General features: G+C 53.4%; 1 protein-coding gene across 1 annotated transcript in view; it reads right to left on the bottom strand.

Annotated features, from left to right (window-relative positions):
- The window catches only part of LOC137458644 (acid-sensing ion channel 2-like), a 50,556-nt gene extending 30,347 nt beyond the window's left edge, over positions 1-20,209 (bottom strand). The window contains exon 1 of the mRNA XM_068170002.1: positions 19,520-20,209. Within this exon, the coding sequence (XP_068026103.1) occupies positions 19,520-20,083 (564 nt within the window). The 5' untranslated portion in view covers positions 20,084-20,209. The remainder of the gene's footprint in view (positions 1-19,519) is intronic.
- Between the last annotated feature and the right edge of the window lie 416 nt (positions 20,210-20,625).

Below are 20,625 nucleotides of genomic sequence, written 5' to 3'. Positions count from 1 at the left end.
ATTCTATTCTATTCTATTCTATTCTATTCTATTCTATTCTATTCTATTCTATTCTATTCTATTCTATTCTATTCTATTCTATTCTATTCTATCCTATTCTATTCTATCAGCTGCCAGCAGGTTTTACCTCAAGCCCCACTTTGAAACAGAGCCTGGGCTGCACCTGGGCTGCAAGTCCCTGCTGTACAGACTGCAGGTGGAGTAAAGTTCCCCAGCTCTGGGGTGACCTTTTCCATGATGAATGCAGAACCAGCTGAAAGAAATCAGAGCATCCATTTAATGAGACATCCCAGGGTGTGGAGATTGTATTTTTTGCTCTGAGAGTTGCTTGTAATTAATTTCATGGGGTGGGGGTGGGGAGGGCTGGGGGTGGGGGGACTAGAATAAATACTCACAAGGAAAGCTACTCAAAGATAAAAGTGTGCTCGTTTTTCTCATGGGAAATCTCATCCCAGTCAGAGTCACTTCAGGGAAAGCATTTTTGGTTTTGCTGTGCTCAGAAAGCATTTTCTGATGGGAAGTTTTCAGTGGAAATGTTCAGACCAGCTCCAGGCTCATCAATCTCTCTTCCCAACCCCCCTGCTGGCTTCTGATCAGAACCTGTTTGCCTTTGAGCCAGCATCAGGGCTCTGCTTCCTCCTGCCATAAACACAGCTCTATCCCATTGCTGCCTCACTTTCCTCACTTTCACTTTTCCTCTCTTATTCCTTTGCCCTGTCTCATTTAACCTCCCATGTCACATAGAGTCATAGAATCACAGAATCAATAAGGCTGGAAGACAGCTCAAGGATCACCAAGTCCAATCTGTCACCCAATACTTCATGACTACTAAACCATGGCTCCAAGTGTCACATCTAATCCTCTCTTCCTAAACACCTTCCAGGCATGGGGACTCCACCACCTCCCTGGGCAGCACATTCCAGTAGCCAAACTTTCTTTCTGGGAAGAACTTCTTCCTAACATCCAGCCTGAACCTCCCCTGGCACAGCTTGGGACTGTGTCCTCTTGTTCTGGTGCTGGCCTGGGAGAAGAGACCAACCCCCACCTGGCTACAACCTCCCTGCAGGGAGTTGCAGAGAGCAAGAAGGTCTCCCCTGAGCCTCCTCTTCTCCAAGCTAAGCAACCCCAGCTCCCTCAGGCTCTCCAAGCTGGGGGCAGGAGTTGATCTGTTAGAGGGTAGGAGAGCTCTGCAGAGGGACCTTGCCAGGCTGCACAGATGAGCAGAGTCCAACCTGATGACATTCAACAAGTCCAAGTGCCAGGTGCTGCACTTTGGCCACAACAACTGGCCAACTGACTGGGGTCAGAGTGGCTGAGAGCATCCAGGCAGAAAGGGACCTGGGGGGTACTGGTGGACAGCAGCTGAACATGAGCCAGCAGTGTGCCCAGGTTTCCAAAAGGCCAAGGGCATCCTGGCCTGCAGCAGGAAGAGTGTGGCCAGCAGGAGCAGGGAAGTCCTTGTGCCCTGTGCTCAGCACTGCTGAGGCCACACCTGGAGTCCTGTGTCCAGTTCTGGGCTCCTCAGTTTAAGAAGGACATTGAGATGCTGGAAGGTGTCCAGAGAAGGGCAAGGAGGCTGGGGAGGGGTCTGGAGCACAAGCCCAACATCCTGCACAGCTCCTCAAGGTCCACACCACATTGAGAGCAAGGACTGCACCAGCAGAAGCAGAGATGTCACACAAGGTGCTGAACACTGCCAAACTGCCAAGCTCAGGGCTGGGCACTGAGTGTGTGCCAGATGCTCTCCATGAAGCCCTGTCCCTTCCCAAAGGGAAGAGAAAGGGAATGAGGGAGAGAGAGAGGTGGGCTGGGAAACTGAGACAGCTGAAATGGAATTGACAGCAATGAAATGAAACAGAGAGACAACCCCCATCCAGCCCAACCCTTGATGGCAGTGGTGGCACCATCAGCTCTGGTCCTGGGAACAGGCACTGGGGAAGGCCCAGGCTGCACTGAGTGGGTTCTGGAGCTGGATTCTGGATTCAGGAACACAAGGATTGGGATTGAAGGCTGAAGGGGCAGAGATCTCCTCAGACAACAGCTGTTGAGGAAGAGGCTTGACCCTGGTGGTCCCTCAGCTTTATCCATGGGGTGGAAACCCTTGCAGGTCAGTTTGGGGTCACCTGTCCTGTCCAACTCCTCCCTGCTGGTGCCACCTCTGACTTTCTGCACCCCAATGTGGGGCAGAAGGTGCAGCAGGGACTTTGGTCTGCACAGGAGCAAGTCTTAAGCAGGAGGCTTTCTACAGCCCAGCCCTCAGGAGGAACTGTCCCCATCAGCATTCTCCCTGCTAGAAGCAGCTCCCTGGCTGTGCAAACCTGCCCTGAACTCCAGACAGTGCTTCACTGAGCAGAGACTGAGCTGGGAAGTCACAGCTGGGAAGCATTCAGCTCTGTTCTGGCTCAAGCCAGGACATGTACCCAGCAGAGAACAGTCTCTAGGAGCTTTAGAGTGCTGCAGGCACTGTAGGAGACTCTTGCACATTTTCCTAGCACCATGCATGAGCACCAGAGAAATATTCTTTCCCTCTTGATCTGCTGTTCCCTGGGGAGATGCAGACATACAGAGACACCACAGGCCTCACCTCTGAGACTCTTTCTGTGTTGCCAAGTGATAATGAGAAGGGAATTACTTTCCCAGAGCTGGATGCAGTGTGGGGGCTGCCAGCAGGCTCTCCTCTCTTCAGCAGGCAAACCCCACGGGAGGTCAGCAGAAACAGGATCTGTTTGTCAGCCTGGGACATGCTTTCTTGAGTGCTGTGTCCAGTTCTGGGCTCCTCAGGTTAGGAAAGAGGTTGAGATGCTGGAAGGTGTCCAGAGAAGGGCAAGAAAGCTGGGGAGGGGTCTGGAGCACAGCCCTGTGAGGAGAGGCTGAGGGAGCTGGGGTTGCTTAGCCTGGAGAAGAGGAGGCTCAGGGGAGACCTTCTTGCTCTCTCCAACTCCCTGCAGGGAGGTTGTAGCCAGGTGGGGGTTGGTCTCTTCTCCCAGGCAGCCAGCACCAGAAGAAGAGGACACAGTCTCAAGTTGTGCCAGGGGAGGTTCAGGCTGGAGGTGAGGAGAAAGTTCTTCACTGAGAGAGTTGTTAGCCATTGGGATGTGCTGCCCAGGGAGGTGGTGGAGTCCCCATCCTTGGAGGTGTTTAGGAAGAGCCTGGCTGAGGCACTTGGAGCCATGGTTTAGTTGCCCAGATGGTGTTGGGTGATAGGTTGGACTTGATGATCTCTGAGGTCTTTTCCAACCTGGTTAATTCTATTCTATTCTATTCTATTCTATTCTATTCTATTCTATTCTATTCTATTCTATTCTATTCTATTCTATTCCATTCCATTCCATTCCATTCCATTCCATCCTATCCTATCCTATCCTATCCTATCCTATCCTATCCTATCCTATCCTATCCTATCCCATCCTATCCTATCCCATTCCGTTCCATTCTATTCCATCTCCACCACAGCCCCTCCTCACTCACACCCTCCCTCCACTGCCACTGGTGTCCCTGTGACTGCACCTCCCCTGCTGAGAGCTGGTGGCAGTTGGTGTGGAGCAGCAGGCACCACTCCTGCTCATTCCACTGCACTCTGCTGTCACTGCCTTGACAGGAACAAATTCATCTGTGGTGCCTGTGGGTGTCACAGGCATTTCAGGAGGTGCTCCATCATAATTTAGCATTACTTAATGGCCACTTGGAGCATTCCTGGAGCAGCTGCAGGAGGGATGGTGGCTGTGGGGTTCATTGCCAGGGTGGAGTACAACAAATGCTGCTCAATCAACAAGTACCTGGCACAGCAACTCCTTCTCTTAATGAGGGCACGATGGCTGCAGGCTGTCTCCTCGTGCTGCTCATGAATATGGTTTAGATTGCTCACAGAAAGATTTGTTTAGATGGGAAGGCTCCTTAGGAAGCTGCCACAGCAGTGGCTCACAGATTGCATGGGGTTGGGAGGGACCCTGAAAGGTCATCTTGTCCAAACCCCCCCCCCCCTGCAGTCAGCAGGGACACCTCCAAGCAGAGCAGGTTGCTCAGGACACCCCATGAGGTTTGGACCTGAATGCCTCCAGGGCTGGGGCCTCAGCCACATCCCTGAGCAACCTGTTGGGATATGTCACCACCCTCACTATGAAGAGCTTCCTCCTGATGTCCAACCTGAATCTCCCCTGGTCCAATTTCAAACCACTGCTCCTCATCCTACCCCCACAGCCCTTTCTGCACAGTCCCTCCCCAGCCTTCCTGTAGATCCCCCTTCAGAGATTGCAATGCTGCTCTGAGGTCTCCCCAGAGCCTTCTCTTCCATCCCCAACTTTCCCAGCCAGTCTCCATAGGGGAGGCTCTCCAGCCCTCTGATCACCTTCACGACCTTGCCCTGGCCCCACTCCATCAGCTCCATGTCCTTGTTGTGTTGGCTGCCCCTGAGCTGGGCACAGGGCTTGTTTTCATTATCAGGAAGAATCTCCAAGCAAGAAATGCTTCAAAAGACAGAAATTCACCCATCAGAACTGTGTGACAGCAACCAGGCATTGCCTGCCCAGCCAAAGAGGAGGCAACTCATTATGCTCTGGGAGATGCAATCCCAGCAGGGTGCCCAGAGAGAAGCAGCAGTGTGGTGAACAGAAACTGCAGTGCCTGGCAGAATCCACAGCAACATTTCAGCTTCAGACTGTTAGAGAGGGAAACAAGAAACCTGGTGGCAACAATTCTGTGCTAAGCCCAGGGCCCCCTCCACTCAGTCTCCTCACTTCCCAGATGGCTCCCTCCCATCTCCCCAGAGGCACTGCTGTCACCCATCTGAGGTCAAAGCCAAGCCTCTCTGATGTCCTTGTTCAGCTCCAGCAGGTTCCCCCCATGAGTGGAAAACTGCTGAGCAGGTCTCAGCACTGCTGACACTGCTGGGTCATGCCTGGTAGGCAAGGATGGCTCACACACACTGCTCTTCCTTTATTAGAATAAACCTTTATTAGAATAAACCAAACCAGGTTGGAAGAGACCTTCAAGATCATCGTGTCCAACCCATCAACCAATCCAACCCACCCAAACAGCTAACCCATGGCACCAAGCACCCCAGCAAGTCTCCTCCTGAACACCTTCAATGATGGTGACTCCACCACCTCCCCGGGCAGCCCATTCCAATGGGCAATCACTCTTTCTGGATAGAACTTCTTCCTAACATCCAACCTGAACCTCCCCTGGCGCAGCCTGAGACTGTGTCCTCTTGTTCTGGTACTGGCTGCCTGGGAGAAGAGACCATCATCAGCCTGTCTACAACCTCCCTTCAGGTAGTTGTAGAGAGCAATAAGGTCACCCCTGAGTCTCCTCCTCTCCAGGCTAAGCAACCCCAGCTCCCTCAGCCTCTCCTCACAGGGCTGTGTTCCAAACCCCTCACCAACTTTGTTGCTCTTCTCTGGACTCGTTCCAGCAAGTCAACCTCCTTCCTAAACTGAGGGGCCCAGAACTGGACACAGGACTCGGTGTGGCCTAACCAGTGCAGTGTACAGGGGCAGAATGACCTCCCTGCTCCTGCTGGCCACACTGTTCTTGATACAGGCCAGGATGCCATTGGCCTTCTTGGCTGCCTGGGCACACTGCAGGCTCATGTTCAGCCTACCATCAACCAGCACCCCCAGGTCCCTCTCTGCCTGGCTGCTCTCAGCCACTCTGACCCCAGCCTGTAGCACTGCCTGGGGTTGTTGTGGCCAATGTGCAGAACCTGGCACTTGAATGTGTTAAATCTCATGCCCTTGGACTCTGCCCATCTGCCCAGCCTGTCGAGGTCTCTCTGCAGAGCCTCTCCAACCCTCTGGCAGATCAACTCCTGCCCCCAGCTTGGTGTCGTCAGCAAATTTACTGATGATGGACTCAATGCCCTCATCCAGATCATCAATAAAGATGTTAAAGAGCACAGGGCCCAGCACTGATCCTTGGGGCACACCACTAGTGACTGGCTGCCAGCTGGCTGTGGCACCATTCACCACCACTCTCTGGGCTCGGCCCAGTTCCTAACCCATCGCAGTGTGCTTCCAAAGCCTGACAGGGGGTTGTGGAAGGAGCACTGGTGGTTGCCTCTGTACACAGCACTTATTAAAGTGCCAGGGAGCAGTGGAGTGTGGTGTTGAAAGTTCAGCTAATTAAGGGTTAAGCTTACATTAATTCATGACACTGGTTAGAGAATGACAGAAGCACAGAACTGTCAGGGCTGGAAGGGACCTCAAGGCTCAGCCAGTCCCAACCCCCCTGCCATGCCCAGGGACACCTCACACCACAGCAGGTTGCTCACAGCCACCTCCAGCCTGGCTGCAAACACCTCCAGGCAGGAGGCTTCCACCACCTCCCTGGGCAGCCTGTGCCAGGCTCTCACCACCCTCATGGGGAACAACTTCTTCCTCACAGCCAATCTCAATCTCCCCACTTCTAGTTCTGCTCCATCCCCCCCAGTCCTCTCCCTCCCTGACACCCTCAAAAGTCCCTCCCCAGCTTTCCTGGAGCCCCCTGCAGATCCTGGAAGGCCACAAGAAGGTCTCCTGGGAGCCTTCTCTCCAGCCTGCACAACCCCAACTCTCTCAGTCTGTCCTCACAGCAGAGCAGCTCCAGCCCCTTGCTCATCCTCATGGCCCTTCCCTCATGGTGAGGGAGTGATAGGACTGGGGGAAGAGAGCAAGACTAGAAGTGGATGGATTCAGATTAGGTAATAGGAAGAAACTCCCTGAAGGGAGGTTGTAGCCAGATGGGGGTTGATATCTTCTCCCAGGCAAGCAGCAGCAGAACAAGAGGACATAGTCTCAAGCTGTGCCAGGGGAGGTTTAGGCTGGAGGTGAGGAGAAAGTTCTTCCCAGAGAGAGTTGTTAGCCACTGGGATGTGCTGCCCAGGGAGGTGGTGGAGTCCCCATCCCTGGAGGTGTTCAAGAGGGGACTGGATGTGGCACTGGGTGCCATGGTCTAGTCAGGGGGTCTGTAGTGACAGGTTGGACTTGATGATCTTTGAGGTCTCTTCCAACATTGGTGATTCTGTGATTCTCTGTGACATCTGAAGCTTGGCCCAGGCTGCTCACAGCCCCAGACAACCTCCCCTGCAATGGTGCCAGGCCTGGGGCAGCTCCCACCTTAGCAGGACAGCTCAGCAAGCTGTCACCTTTCATTGCCCACCCCCTGACCCTCTGTGCCCCCCACCCTCCTCAGCAAGGTGTCACCTTTCATTGCCCACCCCCTGACCTCCTGTGCCCCCCACCCTCCTCAGCAAGCTGTCACCTTTCATTGCCCACCCCCTGACCCTCTGTGCCCCCCACCCTCCTCAGCAAGCTGTCACCTTTCACTGCCCACCCCCTGACCTCCTGTGCCCCCCACCCTCCTCAGCAAGGTGTCACCTTTCACTGCCCACCCCCTGACCCTCTGTGCCCCCCACCCTCCTCAGCAAGGTGCCACCTTTCATTGCCCACCCCCTGACCCTCTGTGTCCCCCACCCTCCTCAGCAAGGTGTCACCTTTCACTGCCCACCCCCTGACCCTCTGTGCCCCCCACCCTCCTCAGCAAGGTGCCACCTTTCACTGCCCACCCCCTGACCCTCTGTGCCCCCCACCCTCCTCAGCAAGGTGTCACCTTTCACTGCCCACCCCCTGACCCTCTGTGCCCCCCACCCTCCTCAGCAAGGTGCCACCTTTCACTGCCCACCCCCTGACCCTCTGTGCCCCCCACCCCCCTCAGCAAGCTGTCACCTTTCACTGCCCACCCCCTGACCCTCTGTGCCCCCCACCCTCCTCAGCAAGCTGTCACCTTTCACTGCCCACCCCCTGACCCTCTGTGCCCCCCACCCTCCTCAGCAAGGTGTCACCTTTCATTGCCCACCCTCTGACCCTCTGTGCCCCCCCACCCTCCTCAGCAAGCTGTCACCTTTCACTGCCCACCCCCTGACCCTCTGTGCCCCCCACCCTCCTCAGCAAGGTGTCACCTTTCATTGCCCACCCCCTGACCCTCTGTGCCCCCCACCCCCCCTCAGCAAGCTGTCACCTTTCACTGCCCACCCCCTGACCTTCTGTGCCCCCCACTCTCCCCGCCCAGCACTGCCAATGAAGGCTGAATCCTGCTGCATTCTGCTGGCCATGTGAGGCTGGCTGGCACTCCAGGTACAACAATCCTTTAGCAAATGCTTTTGTGAAGGCGTGGGAGGGGCTCCCAGGCGCTCAGGCTCTGCCAGAGGAGGCGGAGATGCCTCAGATGACCTCCCCCGGTCCCCGCTGCCGTGCAGCCGGCTGCGCTCCGCCCGAGCTGCGAGGCAGATTTTCCCAGTCAAGAGGAGCTGAGCGCTGGATTCGAGGTTATTTCGCAGGGAATCTCCACTGCCTCCTTCTAAAGAGGTCGGGGATGGTTTCAGGAGATGGGAAAAGGCACAGGCTTGCTCAGAGGAGCTGCGATGGGCTCATTATTGATGATCTGGATGAGGGCATTGAGTCCATCAGCAGTAAATCTGCAGATGACACCAAGCTGGGGGCAGGAGTTGATCTGCTAGAGGTTTGGAGAGGCTCTGCAGAGGGACCTCCACAGGCTGGACAGGTGGGCAGAATCCAAGGGCATGAGATTGAACACATCCAAGTGCCAGGTTCTGCACATTGGCCACAGCAACCCCAGGCAGTGCTACAGGCTGGGGGCAGAGTGGCTGAGAGCAGCCAGGTAGAGAGGGACCTGGGGGGACTAGTCAATGGTAGGCTGAACATGAGCCTGCAGTGTGCCCAGGCAGCCAAGAGGGCCAATGGCATCCTGGCCTGCATCAGGAACAGTGTGGCCAGCAGGAGCAGGGAGGTCATTCTGCCCCTGTAAACTGCACTGGTTAGGCCACACCTCGAGTCCTGTGTCCAGTTCTGGGCCCCTCAGTTTAGGAAGGAGGTTGACTTGCTGGAAGGTGTCCAGAGAAGGGCAACAAAGCTGGGGAGGGGTTTGGAACACAGCCCTGTGAGGAGTGGCTGAGGGAGCTGGGGTTGCTCAGCCTGGAGAGAAGGAGACTCAGGGGTGACCTTCTTGCTCTCTCCAACTACCTGAAGGGAGGTTGGAGCCAGGTGGGGGTTGGTCTCTTCTCCCGGGCAGGCAGCACTAGAACAAGAGGACACAATCTCAAGCTGTGCCAGGGGAGGTTTAGGCTGGAGGTGAGGAGAAATTTCTTCCCAGAGAGAGTAATTGGCCATTGGAATGTGCTGCCTGGGGAGGTGGTGGAGCCACCATCAGGAGGAGACTTGCTGGGGTGCTTGGTGCCATGGGTTAGTTGTTTAGGTGGGTTGGATTGGTTGATGGGTTGGACATGATGATCTTGAAGGTCTCTTCCAACCTGGTCTATTCTATTCTATCCTATCCTATCCTATTCTATTCTGGAGTCGGAGCTGTGGTTGCCTCAGGTGCTCCATGCCGACAAAGTTGTCAACAACTCTTCATCTTAGGACAGTTCTTTTTCCCCTCCCCTTAGGTCACTGATGCAAACTCAGCCTCATCTGCAAGGCTGACAGGAGGGGAGGTAACTGTCTTCCAAAACTGGGTCTCACTCTTCATGCTCCCACTGAAGACTGACAGGGATCTAGAGCACGAAGTAAATGCCCCTTGCCCAAACCAACTGGGCTGGGCACTCAACCAGTGGCAGATGCTCTCTACCAGCCCCCTCCCATTCCCAAAGGGAAGAGAAAAGGAGCAAGGGATCGAGCTTTGTGGCTTGGAAAAGAAAACTAAGCCAGCTTTAACGAAAGTAAGAGCAATGAATTGGAATACAAATAGATACAGAGCAATATTGAAGCCAACCCCTGGTGCTGTGGCAGAAGTCCCAGTCTGGAGTCAGCAGCAGATGGGAAATAGATTCAGGAACTTATGAACTGGGATCAAAACCAGAATGGACTCAGTCCTCCTTGGATGCTGCTCATTGAAGAGGAGGAAGAAGAGAGCTGGCACCCTGGTGATGGCTCAGCTTTGTAGCAAAGATGATGGCCATGGGCTGGAATTCCTTCTTGGTCAGTTTAGGGTCACCTCTTCTGCCCACTCCTCCCCACAGGTGCAGCTTTACCCTGCACCCCCATGCAGAACACATCATGGAGCAGTGGCCTTGGCCTGCAACCAGCCCTTGGCAGGACCTCTCCCCATCAGTGTTCTCCCTGCTAGAAGCAGCCCCTGGCTGTGCAAACCTGCTCGGAACTTCAGAAGGTGCTGAGCTGGGAAGGCAAAGCCCTGAACAGAGTCAGCTCTGCTCTAGCTCAAAGCAGGGCACCAGTACAAAGGGTTAAGACCCAGCAGGGACCACCTGCTTGATATCAGAGAGCCATAAAACAACCCAAGTTGGAAGGGACCCCAAGAGGCCTCCCAAGGCATCACTGCTCAGCCCTGTTCTCTCCTTTAACTGAGTGAGAACTGAGCCTCACTTTCTGCCTGCTGGGGTTTACCTTTGCCCATTTCCTGTGGTGGGGAGGATGGACATTGGACTGCAGTGGTCACAGAATCACCGAGGTTGGAAGAGCCCTCAAAGATCATCAAGTCCAACCTGTCACCACAGACCTCATGACTAAACCATAGCACCAAGTGCCACATCCAATCCCCTCCTGAACACCTCCAGGGATGGGGACTCCACCACCTCCCTGGGCAGCACATCCCAATGGCTAACAACTCTCTCTGGGAAGAACTTTCTCCTCACCTCCAGCCTAAACCTCCCCTGGCACAGCTTGAGACTGTGGCCTCATGTTCTGCTGCTGCTTGCCTGGGAGAAGAGACCAACTCCCACCTGGCTACAACCTCCCTTCAGGGAGTTGGAGAGAGCAAGAAGGTCTCCCCTGAGCCTCCTCTTCTCCAGGCTAAGCAACCCCAGCTCCCTCAGCCTCTCCTCAAGATCTTGCAAGAGTGTCCAGGTTAAACCCACAGAGTGGCTTAGAGCAACCACAGCCTGGTTGCCACAGGGCATGGCTGCACTTGGGGCAGGGAAGCACCAAGATCCTGCAGGAGCTCAGCTGTTATTTGGGAGGAAGCCTCCAAGGGGCTGAAGAGCAGAAGGTCAGGAGAAGCTGGAAACCAAGCTGGGCTTATTAATATGTTTCTTGTCTTCCCTGGCCTTCACTTCCAGTTTTGGGCATGACTAGATTCCAGCCTGGTACATGCAGAAAGAGCACAAATAGTCCTGAATGCTTCCCATGGTTTCACCCTTCATCCATTACAGCCAGCAAGCCGTACCCAGGAGACCTCCATCCGAGACCAGTTGTCAGGGAGATGCTTTGAGATGAAATGTGGTAGTCAGAGAGAGCCACGGGCTAAGGGAACTCCAGGACATGCTGGCTGAAAGACATTTATCATCCTCGTTCTGTTTTTTACAGCCTTGCCTCTCCACAGCTCTCCAGCACTTCAGTTCTCAGTGTCTCCCTGGGACAAAGGTCCTTCCTCCCCCCCAGGGAGGGAGGAGAGCTGAGGAGCAAGAAGCCAGGCTCAGAGGTGCCTCCAATGCAAAGGAAAGCCTCCTGTCGTTCCCAGGAGGATTCTGACAAGGCCTTTCAGCCCTCAAGCATCTCCTGTGGCCTTGCAGCTCTGATGACATCCTTCTGGCTCAGCATTTCTGCCTCACCTCCAGAGCAGCGTTTGCACTTTGCTTCATCTCCAGATGCTGGCTTGAGTGCAAACCCCCTCAGCAGGTGGGGCATGGATGAGGAGACAGAGGAGCTCTCACTTGGCCTCCTGATGAGTAACTGATGAATGGGAATCACTTGGGAGGCAAGAGTGGTTCTTGCTGTCCCTCAGACAATGTGGCCAGGTGCAGAGTGTGAGCTGATGCCACGGGCAAGGGGAGGCTGAGCCCACAGCTGGCTCTTACACACAGAAGTGCTTTGTCTTTCCTCCTCCAGGACCTTCCCTGTGCTTCATCTCCATTTGCACCTCACATCCCTCTGATCTCCAGCTGGCTCAGACACTTTGCTTAGCTCATTTCTCAGAACCACAGAATTGGCCTGGATTGGGAAAGACCTTTAAGGTCCTCCAGTCCTATCACTAACCCAACCCTGACAAGTCCTGGACTGAACCACAGCCCTAAGCACCACATCCACATGGCTCTTACATGCCTCCTGGGATAGAGATTTCACCACTGCCCTGGGCAGCCTGGTCCAGACCCTGAGAATCCTGTCTCTGAAGAACTTCTTCCTAATACTCAACCTGAACCTCCCTTCACCCAATTTCAGGCCATTTCCTCTTGTCCTACCAGCTGATACTACAGAGACCAACCCTCACCTCCAGCCTCCTTTCAGGGAGCTGTAGAGAGCAATGAGGTCTCCCTCAGTCTCCTCTCCTCCAGACTAGACTGAACACCCCCAGGTCCCTCAGCTTCTCCTCACCAGCCCTGTACTCCAGACCCTTCCTCAGCTTTGTTGCCCTTCTTTGGACACTCTCCAAGTAAGGAAGAGTTTATTACCCTGCTGCTCAGGTCTGGAGTCAGAGCAGTGTCTCAGACATGGATCACCTACATCCCACAGAAATGAGCTCCAGCCACACTTCTGAATTCTCAGTATCCTCTGGGAAAAGCTTTATCCACTGTGAATATTTCCCAGTATCAAAAGGCTTGAAATAGGGTTTGGCCATGGAAAGATCCCCACTTAGGTTCTGCAGCCTTCTCTTTGTTAGATTCTGACTCCAGCAGCCATGCAAGACACAGGAAAAGCTGATGAACAGATGTTCATCCCAACTGGCAGCTTCCCATGAAGTTTACTCTGATAAGTAAAGGGAATACAAAGCCCACCAGAGAGAAAGGAACTAAAAATCCCCCACTAGAAGTAAAGGAAACACAAAGCCCACCAGAAAGAAAGGAACTAAAAACCCCCACTAGAAGTAAAGGTAACACAAAGCCCACCAGAAAGAAAGGAAGCACAAAGAATGGAATGGAATGGAATGGAATGGAATGGAATGGAATGGAATGGAATGGAATGGAATGGAATAGAGGAGAAGAGAAGAGAAGAGAAGAGAAGAGAAGAGAAGAGAAGAGAAGAGAAGAGAAGAGAAGAGAAGAGAAGAGAAGAGAAGAGAAGAGAAGAGAAGAGAAGAGAAGAGAAGAGAAGAGAAGAGAAGAGAAGAGAAGAGAAGAGAAGAGAAGAGAAGAGAAGAGAAGAGAAGAGAGAAGAGAAGAGAAGAGAAGAGAAAGAGAAGAGAAGAGAAGAGAAGAGAAGAAAGAGAAGAGAAGAGAAGAGAAGAGAAGAGAAGAGAAGAGAAGAGAAAAGTGAATTAACCAGGTTGGAAAAGACCTCAGAAATCATCAAGTCCAACCTATCACCCAACACCATCTGATCAACTAAACCATGGCACCAAGTGCCTCAGCCAGGCTCTTCCTAAACACCTCCAGGGATGGGGACTCCACCACCTCCCTGGGCAGCACATCCCAATGGCCAATCACTCTTGCTGGGAAGAATTTCTTCCTAACATAACATCCAGCCTGAACCTCCCCTGGCACAGCTTGGGACTGTGTCCTCTTGTTCTGCTGCTGCTTGCCTGGCAGAAGAGACCAACCCCCACCTGGCTCCAACCTCCCTGCAGGGAGTTGCAGAGAGCAAGAAGGTCTCCCCTGAGCCTCCTCTTCTGCAGGCTAAGCAACCCCAGCTCCCTCAGCCTCTCCTCCCAGGGCTGTGCTCCAGACCCCTCCCCAGCTTCGTTGCCCTTCTCTGGGCAGCTAATTCTGAAGCAAGATCCTGATCTTTTCTCTTCTCTTCCCTTTTTTTTCCCCTTTGGGGGAAGTGGAAGTTCTGAGAGCTGAGAATGGACAAAACTAAGCAAAAAAAGAAGCCAAAAAAAGCTATTTACTAAATAATGACCCCAAGGGTAATGCTTGGAAAGGATGGGAGGCAACAAAAATCACATGCATGGAGCAAGGGAGAGAGACTGACAGAGCTGTGTGTCCCTAAATAGCAATATTCACATGAGCTGCTCTCCATTATGCTGCCACTGTCTGTCAGCAAGAGTGTGGATTGAAAAGTAAATGAGTTGTAGCCTTCCACTGGCATGGCCACCAGAAACAAGCCAGCAGTGGAGGCACAGCAGGCTCCAGCTAAGCTATTGTGCCCTCTGCAATGGGCTGGGGGGGTGTGGAAGCACACTCTGCACATCCCACCAGGCAAATGGCCTGAGTGGAAAGCATCCTCACAGCCCAGAACGTGCTCACATCCTCACTGGCTTCATCTCTGAAGGTGGCTGGGAGGCCTTGGCTGCTGGGGTTGGTTTTCCCACAGCCCAGGTTCTTGCTGCTCAAATCCTTGGTGTCTACTGCCAAGGCATCCCCTCAGCCATCCTGCCTCTGTTCCATGGGCTGAAAGGCTTTCCACAGACATTTCTCCCCCCCATAGTCCACATCCCTGCTGCTCAAATCCTTGCTCTCTACTGCCAGAGCATCCCCCCTCAGCCATCCTGCCTCTGTTCCATGGGCTGAAAGGGTTTCCATAGACATTTCTCCCCCCACAGCCCACGTCCCTACTGCTCAAATCCTTGCTGTCTACTGCCAGGGCATCCCCTCAGCCATCTTGCCTCTGTTCCACGGGCTGAAGGGCTTTCCACAGACATTTCTCCCCCCACAGACATTTCTCCCCCCACAGCCCACATCCCTGCTGCTCAAATCCTTGCTGTCTACTGCCAGAGCATCCTCTCAGTCATCCTCTCTCTGCCCCATAGGCTGAAAGGCTTTCCACAGACATTTCTCCCCCCACAGCCCCAAGCATTTGCTGTGCCACACACAATAACCTCCTGCAAGGCTCTGTTCATGCCATGCTGGAAGAGCAAAAGACTACCAGCTGCAGCAGCAGGTCCAGGGAAGAGTCTTTGCTCCGGGGCACCCACAGAGACAGCCAGCAAACCCTCTCTGTGTGTCTAGGGCTGAGGAGCCACAGCTTTACCACACTCAGCAGCAGGAAGGGAAGACCTTAATGCCATGTTGAGCAGGGAGGGGGGGAGGGAGGGGGGGAGGAAGGGAGGAAGGAAGGAAGGAAGGAAGGAAGGAAGGAAGGAAGGAAGGAAGGAAGGAAGGAAGGAAGGAAGGAAGGAAGGAAGGAAGGAAGGAAGGAAGGAAGGAAGGAAGGAAGGAAGGAAGGAAGGAAGGAAGGAGGGAAGGGAGGGAGGGATTTCCTTGGCTGCTGCTCTTCTCAGGCTTCCCTCCTCCAAGCACTCTCAGGGAATGGGTTTGCTAAAGCATCTTCTGCCAATTTTCTGTTCTTCATTGCTTTGCCTACAGCAGAGGTCTGCATTATCTTATCTGCTGCTCAGTGCATCCCAATGCCAGCTCAGGAGCCAGCACCTATTCTGCTGAGACCTTGCTGTTCCCCCTGGATGTGTCCCTGCAGGGGAGCTTAGGGGACTTGCTCTTCTGAGCAAGGTGGGGAAAGGTTGTCTGAGAGGCATTAGACATCATCCTGGGGAGAAGGAACAGAGAGTGTGTGGAAAGCAGCGCTCCAACCCTGTTACTAAAGCAGCTACAGAGAACTGAAACAGGGAAGTGGAGGAGGAAGGAGAGTGAAGTCACATTTTCAAAGTGCCAAGACGCTGCCACTGCAGCTTCTGCTTCAGCAAAAGCACCATGGGGGTTAATTCGGGGGGGGACACACCACACACAACACCCCACCACACACAACACCCCACCACACACCACACCCCACCACACACCACACCCCACCACACACCACACCCCACCACACACCCCCCTGCTCATGCAAAGGGCTGACTGACCAGCTGGCAACCCTGCTCCTACCTCTTCAGCAACCTCTTATTGCAGAGGGAACTGCTTTGATGCAGCCTCCTGCTGCCAAACTCCTGCCTCCTCTGCTCCCAGATGCACAGATTTGGGGGGGGGGGGGGAGAGCACAGGAAAGGAGCTGGAGTTCCTCCCCATGATGATGCATCACAAAACCACTCGGGGATTTACACCCTCTGTTTCCTGAGAGGGAAGAAATCCATCAGGTTCCAGGGATGATGCTTCTCCCCTCTCTCTCTCTCTCTGTCTTTTAATTGATTTATTTTTTTCCAGCTGGCAGTGCAGCAGGATGGATGTGTGCTGTCAGGGAGCCCGGCTGCAGCTGCAACAGGTCCTTGGTGATTGAATGCCAAAGCCATCCAGGACAGGAGGTTCTGATTCAGCCCGGAGGCGGTTCAAAGACCTTTCCAGCGTGCTCCCTGTGGAAAGACCTCCTCAGCTTCCCTCCCAGCTTTCTCTACTGCCTTTCATCTCTGAGAGGGACAAGTCTGGAAGGAAAGCAGGCTTGCTGCGTCCCTTTGGAGTGCTGCTCCCTGGATATCCATCACCTGAGGGATTACCCGGAGTGGGTGAGACTGAATCACCTGCCTCTGTGGGCAGCGCTGGGGGGATGTTGTTCCCTGGATCACCCAAGGAGCTGCTTTGCAGAGCAGACTGAAGCATTTCCCTGCCCTGTTTCTGAATCTCTCCAGTACTTTTGACAAGGGCAAGCCCTGTCAGCCCCTGATACCCTATGTGGTTCTGGCTGGCCTGAACCTCTTTTCAGCAGAGCATGGATTTATTTGGCACACAGGGAAGGTTTTGTCTTCCTGGAAACTACTGTATCCTCTATGGAAAAATAGATAGATAGATAGATAGATAGATAGATAGATAGATAGATAGATAGATAGATAGATAGATAGATAGATAGATAGATAGATATGAGAGAGAGATGATAGACAGATGAATAGATAGACAGATAGGTAGATAGAGAGATGATAGAGAGAGATGATAGATAGATAGATAGATAGATAGATAGATAGATAGATAGATAGATAGATAGATAGATAGATAGATAGATAGATAGATAGATAGATAGATTAATAGGTAGGTAGGTAGGTAGGTAGGTAGATAGATAGATAGATAGATAGATAGATAGATAGATAGATAGATAGATATGAGAGAGAGAGATGATAGACAGATGAATAGATAGATAGATAGATAGATAGATAGATAGATATGAGAGAGAGATGATAGATAGATGGATAGATAGACAGATGAGTAGATAGATAGATAGAGAGATGATAGATAGATAGATAGATAGATAGATAGATAGATAGATAGATAGATAGATGAATAGATAGGTAGGTAGGTAGGTAGGTAGATAGATAGATAGATAGATATGAGAGAGATGATAGACAGATGAATAGATAGATAGATAGATAGATGATAGATAGAGATGAGAGAGAGAGAGAGAGATGATAGATAGATAGATGAATAGATAGATAGATAGATATGAGAGAGAGATGATAGATAGATGGATAGATAGACAGATGAGTAGATAGATAGATAGAGAGATGATAGATAGATAGATAGATAGATAGATAGATAGATAGATAGATAGATAGATAGAAGAGAGAGATGATAGATGAATAGATAGATAGGTAGATAGAGAGATAATAGATAGATAGATAGATAGATAGATAGATAGATAGATAGATAGATATGAGAGAGAGAGGTGATAGATAGATGGATAGATAGACAGATGAGATGATAGATAGATAGAGATGATAGATAAGTAGATAGATAGATAGATAGATAGATAGATAGATAGATAGATGATAGATAGAGATGAGAGAGAGATGATAGATAGATAGATAGATAGATGAATAGATTAATAGAGAGAGAGAGAGATAGATAGATAGATAGATAGATAGATAGATAGATAGATAGATAGATATGAGAGAAAAATCCTTGTTTCAGAAGCAGATACCTCAAAACAACTAAATAGCCAGAGAGGTGTCACCCCACCACGTCCTAGGGAGCCTGCCAAGAGCTCCTGCCTCAGCTGAGAGCAGGATCTGTTGGTTTAAGCCCTGCAGATGTTTTGAACAAGCTGTTTGCTGCCTGGCTTGGAGGCTTTTGCTCTAGGCTGGTGTTTAATGCGTTCCTGGGAAGCCCCTGGGCAGAGTACCTCCCTCTCCCCACATCCACACCACGGTTAGGCAACATCTGCCCATCCTGTTGAGAACTGTCCTCACTCCCCAAGTCTTCTGCCCCCTGGACTTCTGCATCTGCTTCTCCTTTGCCATCCCGTTCCCCAGCCCCAGTCACACACGGCTTCTCTTGAGCAAGCTCTTCTCCCGGTGACTTTCTTGATACCTTCCCACGACTTGCATGAGTCAACCTCTGCTCAGCTCTGCCCAGGGAGCAGAAGCAGAGCAGCAGTTTGCCTGGATGTTCAGTCTGCAACGGGCAAGGCACCAGGGTTATGGACAGGCAATAACTGAGGCATAAAATTCCACGCTCCTGCTCAGCCCTTTAAAGAGGGCAGGGTGTAGGTGACGGCAGTGACTTTGTGGCGTGAGTCAGTCGGACTCGTTTGCCGGGAGATCCACGAGCAGCAGTGACACAAAATATTCCCTGCCCCTAAAACCAGACAGAGATCCTGCTGACAGACCAGACCATCCACAAACCCCGCTGTGGCACCTGCCTGTCTGCGGGACACGGAGCAGGCAGCAGGGCAAGCAGCATCCCTCCCAGACAAACAGACGAGCCCTGCTGACTCCAGGGTTACCGACGCCCCCTGGCCAGCTCCAGCAGCGCACAGGGGCTGGCCGGCATGGCCTGAGAGCAAAGTGCAACTTAGCCCAGTCCCCAGCCTGCTCATCCACATCTCTGCCAGGATATGACTCAAACCACCAGCCTGGGGGGGGAGCAGACCCCTCTGCAGCCCCTTGCCCGGCCCAGCCCCCCTTCCCCTGCCCCAGAAGCACACGGTGGGGCATCACCTCTTCCAAGCAGCCAGCTTCCTGGTTTTATTTTAAGCTGCTGCTTTTTGCCAGCCAAACTACCCAGGCCAGCCTGTGCTGCCCTCAGGGTGTCATCCAGGAGCTGTGAACTGAGCAACGTCTGCTTCCTTCAGGCTCCCCAGGCTACCCAGCCCACTCCACCTCCCCACCAGCCTGAGAGCAGACAGGATCAGAGCTGAGCCCGGATTGCTTTTCCTCTTCTCTTTAACACATCACCAGGAAGGTAACAAGCTGCTGCCCACTGCCCAACACCACACAACAAACGAGGATTTATGAGGCACAACCACCAGAAGCAAGCAGAAGCATTTCCCTTTCCACGATTTCAGCACAGCTCAAAACACCCAGAGAAATGCAGCTGGCTAATGGACATCACTCAGACCACCCCTGAACATCTGCCCCTCTTGGCTGGCCTCTTTCCAGCCCTCTCCACTTTCTTCAGCAGGCTGACATCCACTGGCCATAGCAAGAGACCTCCCCAGGCCCCCTCTGACGCTCAGCAGAACCCATCTGACACCCTGCTCTGACACCAAGCAGCCACCTGGATGCTGTGGGCCTCAGGCAGGACGGAGGCTGGCCCTGCTGCGAGCCCCTCGCAGGAGCTGGACCCACATAACCCCCATCAGCACTGCATCTAGCGAACTTCAGCTCAACAGGCTGCCTTCTCCTCCTCTGCCAGAGCCCACCAGCCACCACTCACTCACCACAGCGTGGCCAGGGACCTCCAACCCTGCCCTGGCCCTGCGCCACCACCGTGGTCCGCACGCCCAAAGAAGAGGAAAGCAGAGCACCTGCTGCTCCTACTCACAGTTTTGAAGTCCTCATGGTTGCACTCTTGGCCTTTGAACTTGCAGTACAGCATCATATCCTTCAGGTCGTGGCCAACCCTGGCCAGGAACTCCTGCATGTTGAAAACTTTGGGTTTGTACTGCTTGAAGTTGGCCTTCTCCTGGAGGACGGCCAGGACGGCCGGGTCGGCCAGGTGGGGGTTGGGGATCTGCAGGTTGACATCCAGCAGCGCCAGGAGCTCCCCGGCGTGGTACAGGTCGTTGGTGGTGAGCCGGGAGAAGCGAAACTCGTTGAGGTTACAGATGGTGACAGCAGGGAAGACCAAGCTGTTGGCCACCACCTCGTCCACTTTGGTGACGTGCTGGTAGGAGAAGTAGAAAGCCACCCGGTCCGAGCTCTCCACCAGGAGCAGACCCAGGGAGCCCACGAAGGCCAAGGTCCAGAGCAGGCGCCGGACGGTCACCGGCCCGTAGACGAAGACGTGCCGGATCCCGTGGAGCGTGGAGGTGTTGGCAAAGATCTGGATGCTGGAGGGCTGCAGGCTGCCCATGCTGCCCTCGCTGGGGCTGTCCTTCAGATCCATCAGGGGAAGAGTTACTTAAATCCTGGGTCAGTCCGCGGCCGCGGCTGGGAGCCGGCTCTCTCCCCTCCCCTCTGGAAAGTAATTAAACCCTTGGAGAGGCAGCAGAGAGGAGGAGAATCTCAGGCCGGCTGCCGCCAGTTTCCCCACCCCCCACCCCCAGGAGCTCCGCGGCGGCTTCCTCGGGGTAAATATTTATCTCCAATCCATTCAAACTCTGGCTCTCGATTTTCCCCGGCGCGATGGGAAAGGGCTGGTTTTATTTAGGGAGACACCAAGGTGATGTGGACGAGCTGGGGGTGGGCAGGGAAGGCTGAGCCAATGGAGAGGAGGTCCTCCCCCTCTACCCGGGCACACATGCACACACACGCGTCCAACGGGATGCGATGGAGCCGGCGAGCCAGCTTAAAACAAGCGCAGGCAGCTCGCAGCCGGTTCACTAGTGCAGAAAGCCCAGGGCTGCTGCTGGCTTGCGGAGCGAAGAGGCTTTCAGCCCCATCCGGTGCTCCGAGGATGGGAGCCGCTGGATTCAGGCATCTCTCTCA

Source organism: Melanerpes formicivorus, unplaced genomic scaffold (genome assembly GCF_026170545.1).
Source record: "Melanerpes formicivorus ecotype bairdi unplaced genomic scaffold, bMelFor1.0.p_v2 SCAF_264, whole genome shotgun sequence".
NCBI lineage: Eukaryota > Metazoa > Chordata > Aves > Piciformes > Picidae > Melanerpes > Melanerpes formicivorus.
The sequence above is the reverse complement of the archived record's forward strand: the minus strand, read 5'-3'. Positions and strand labels throughout refer to the sequence as shown.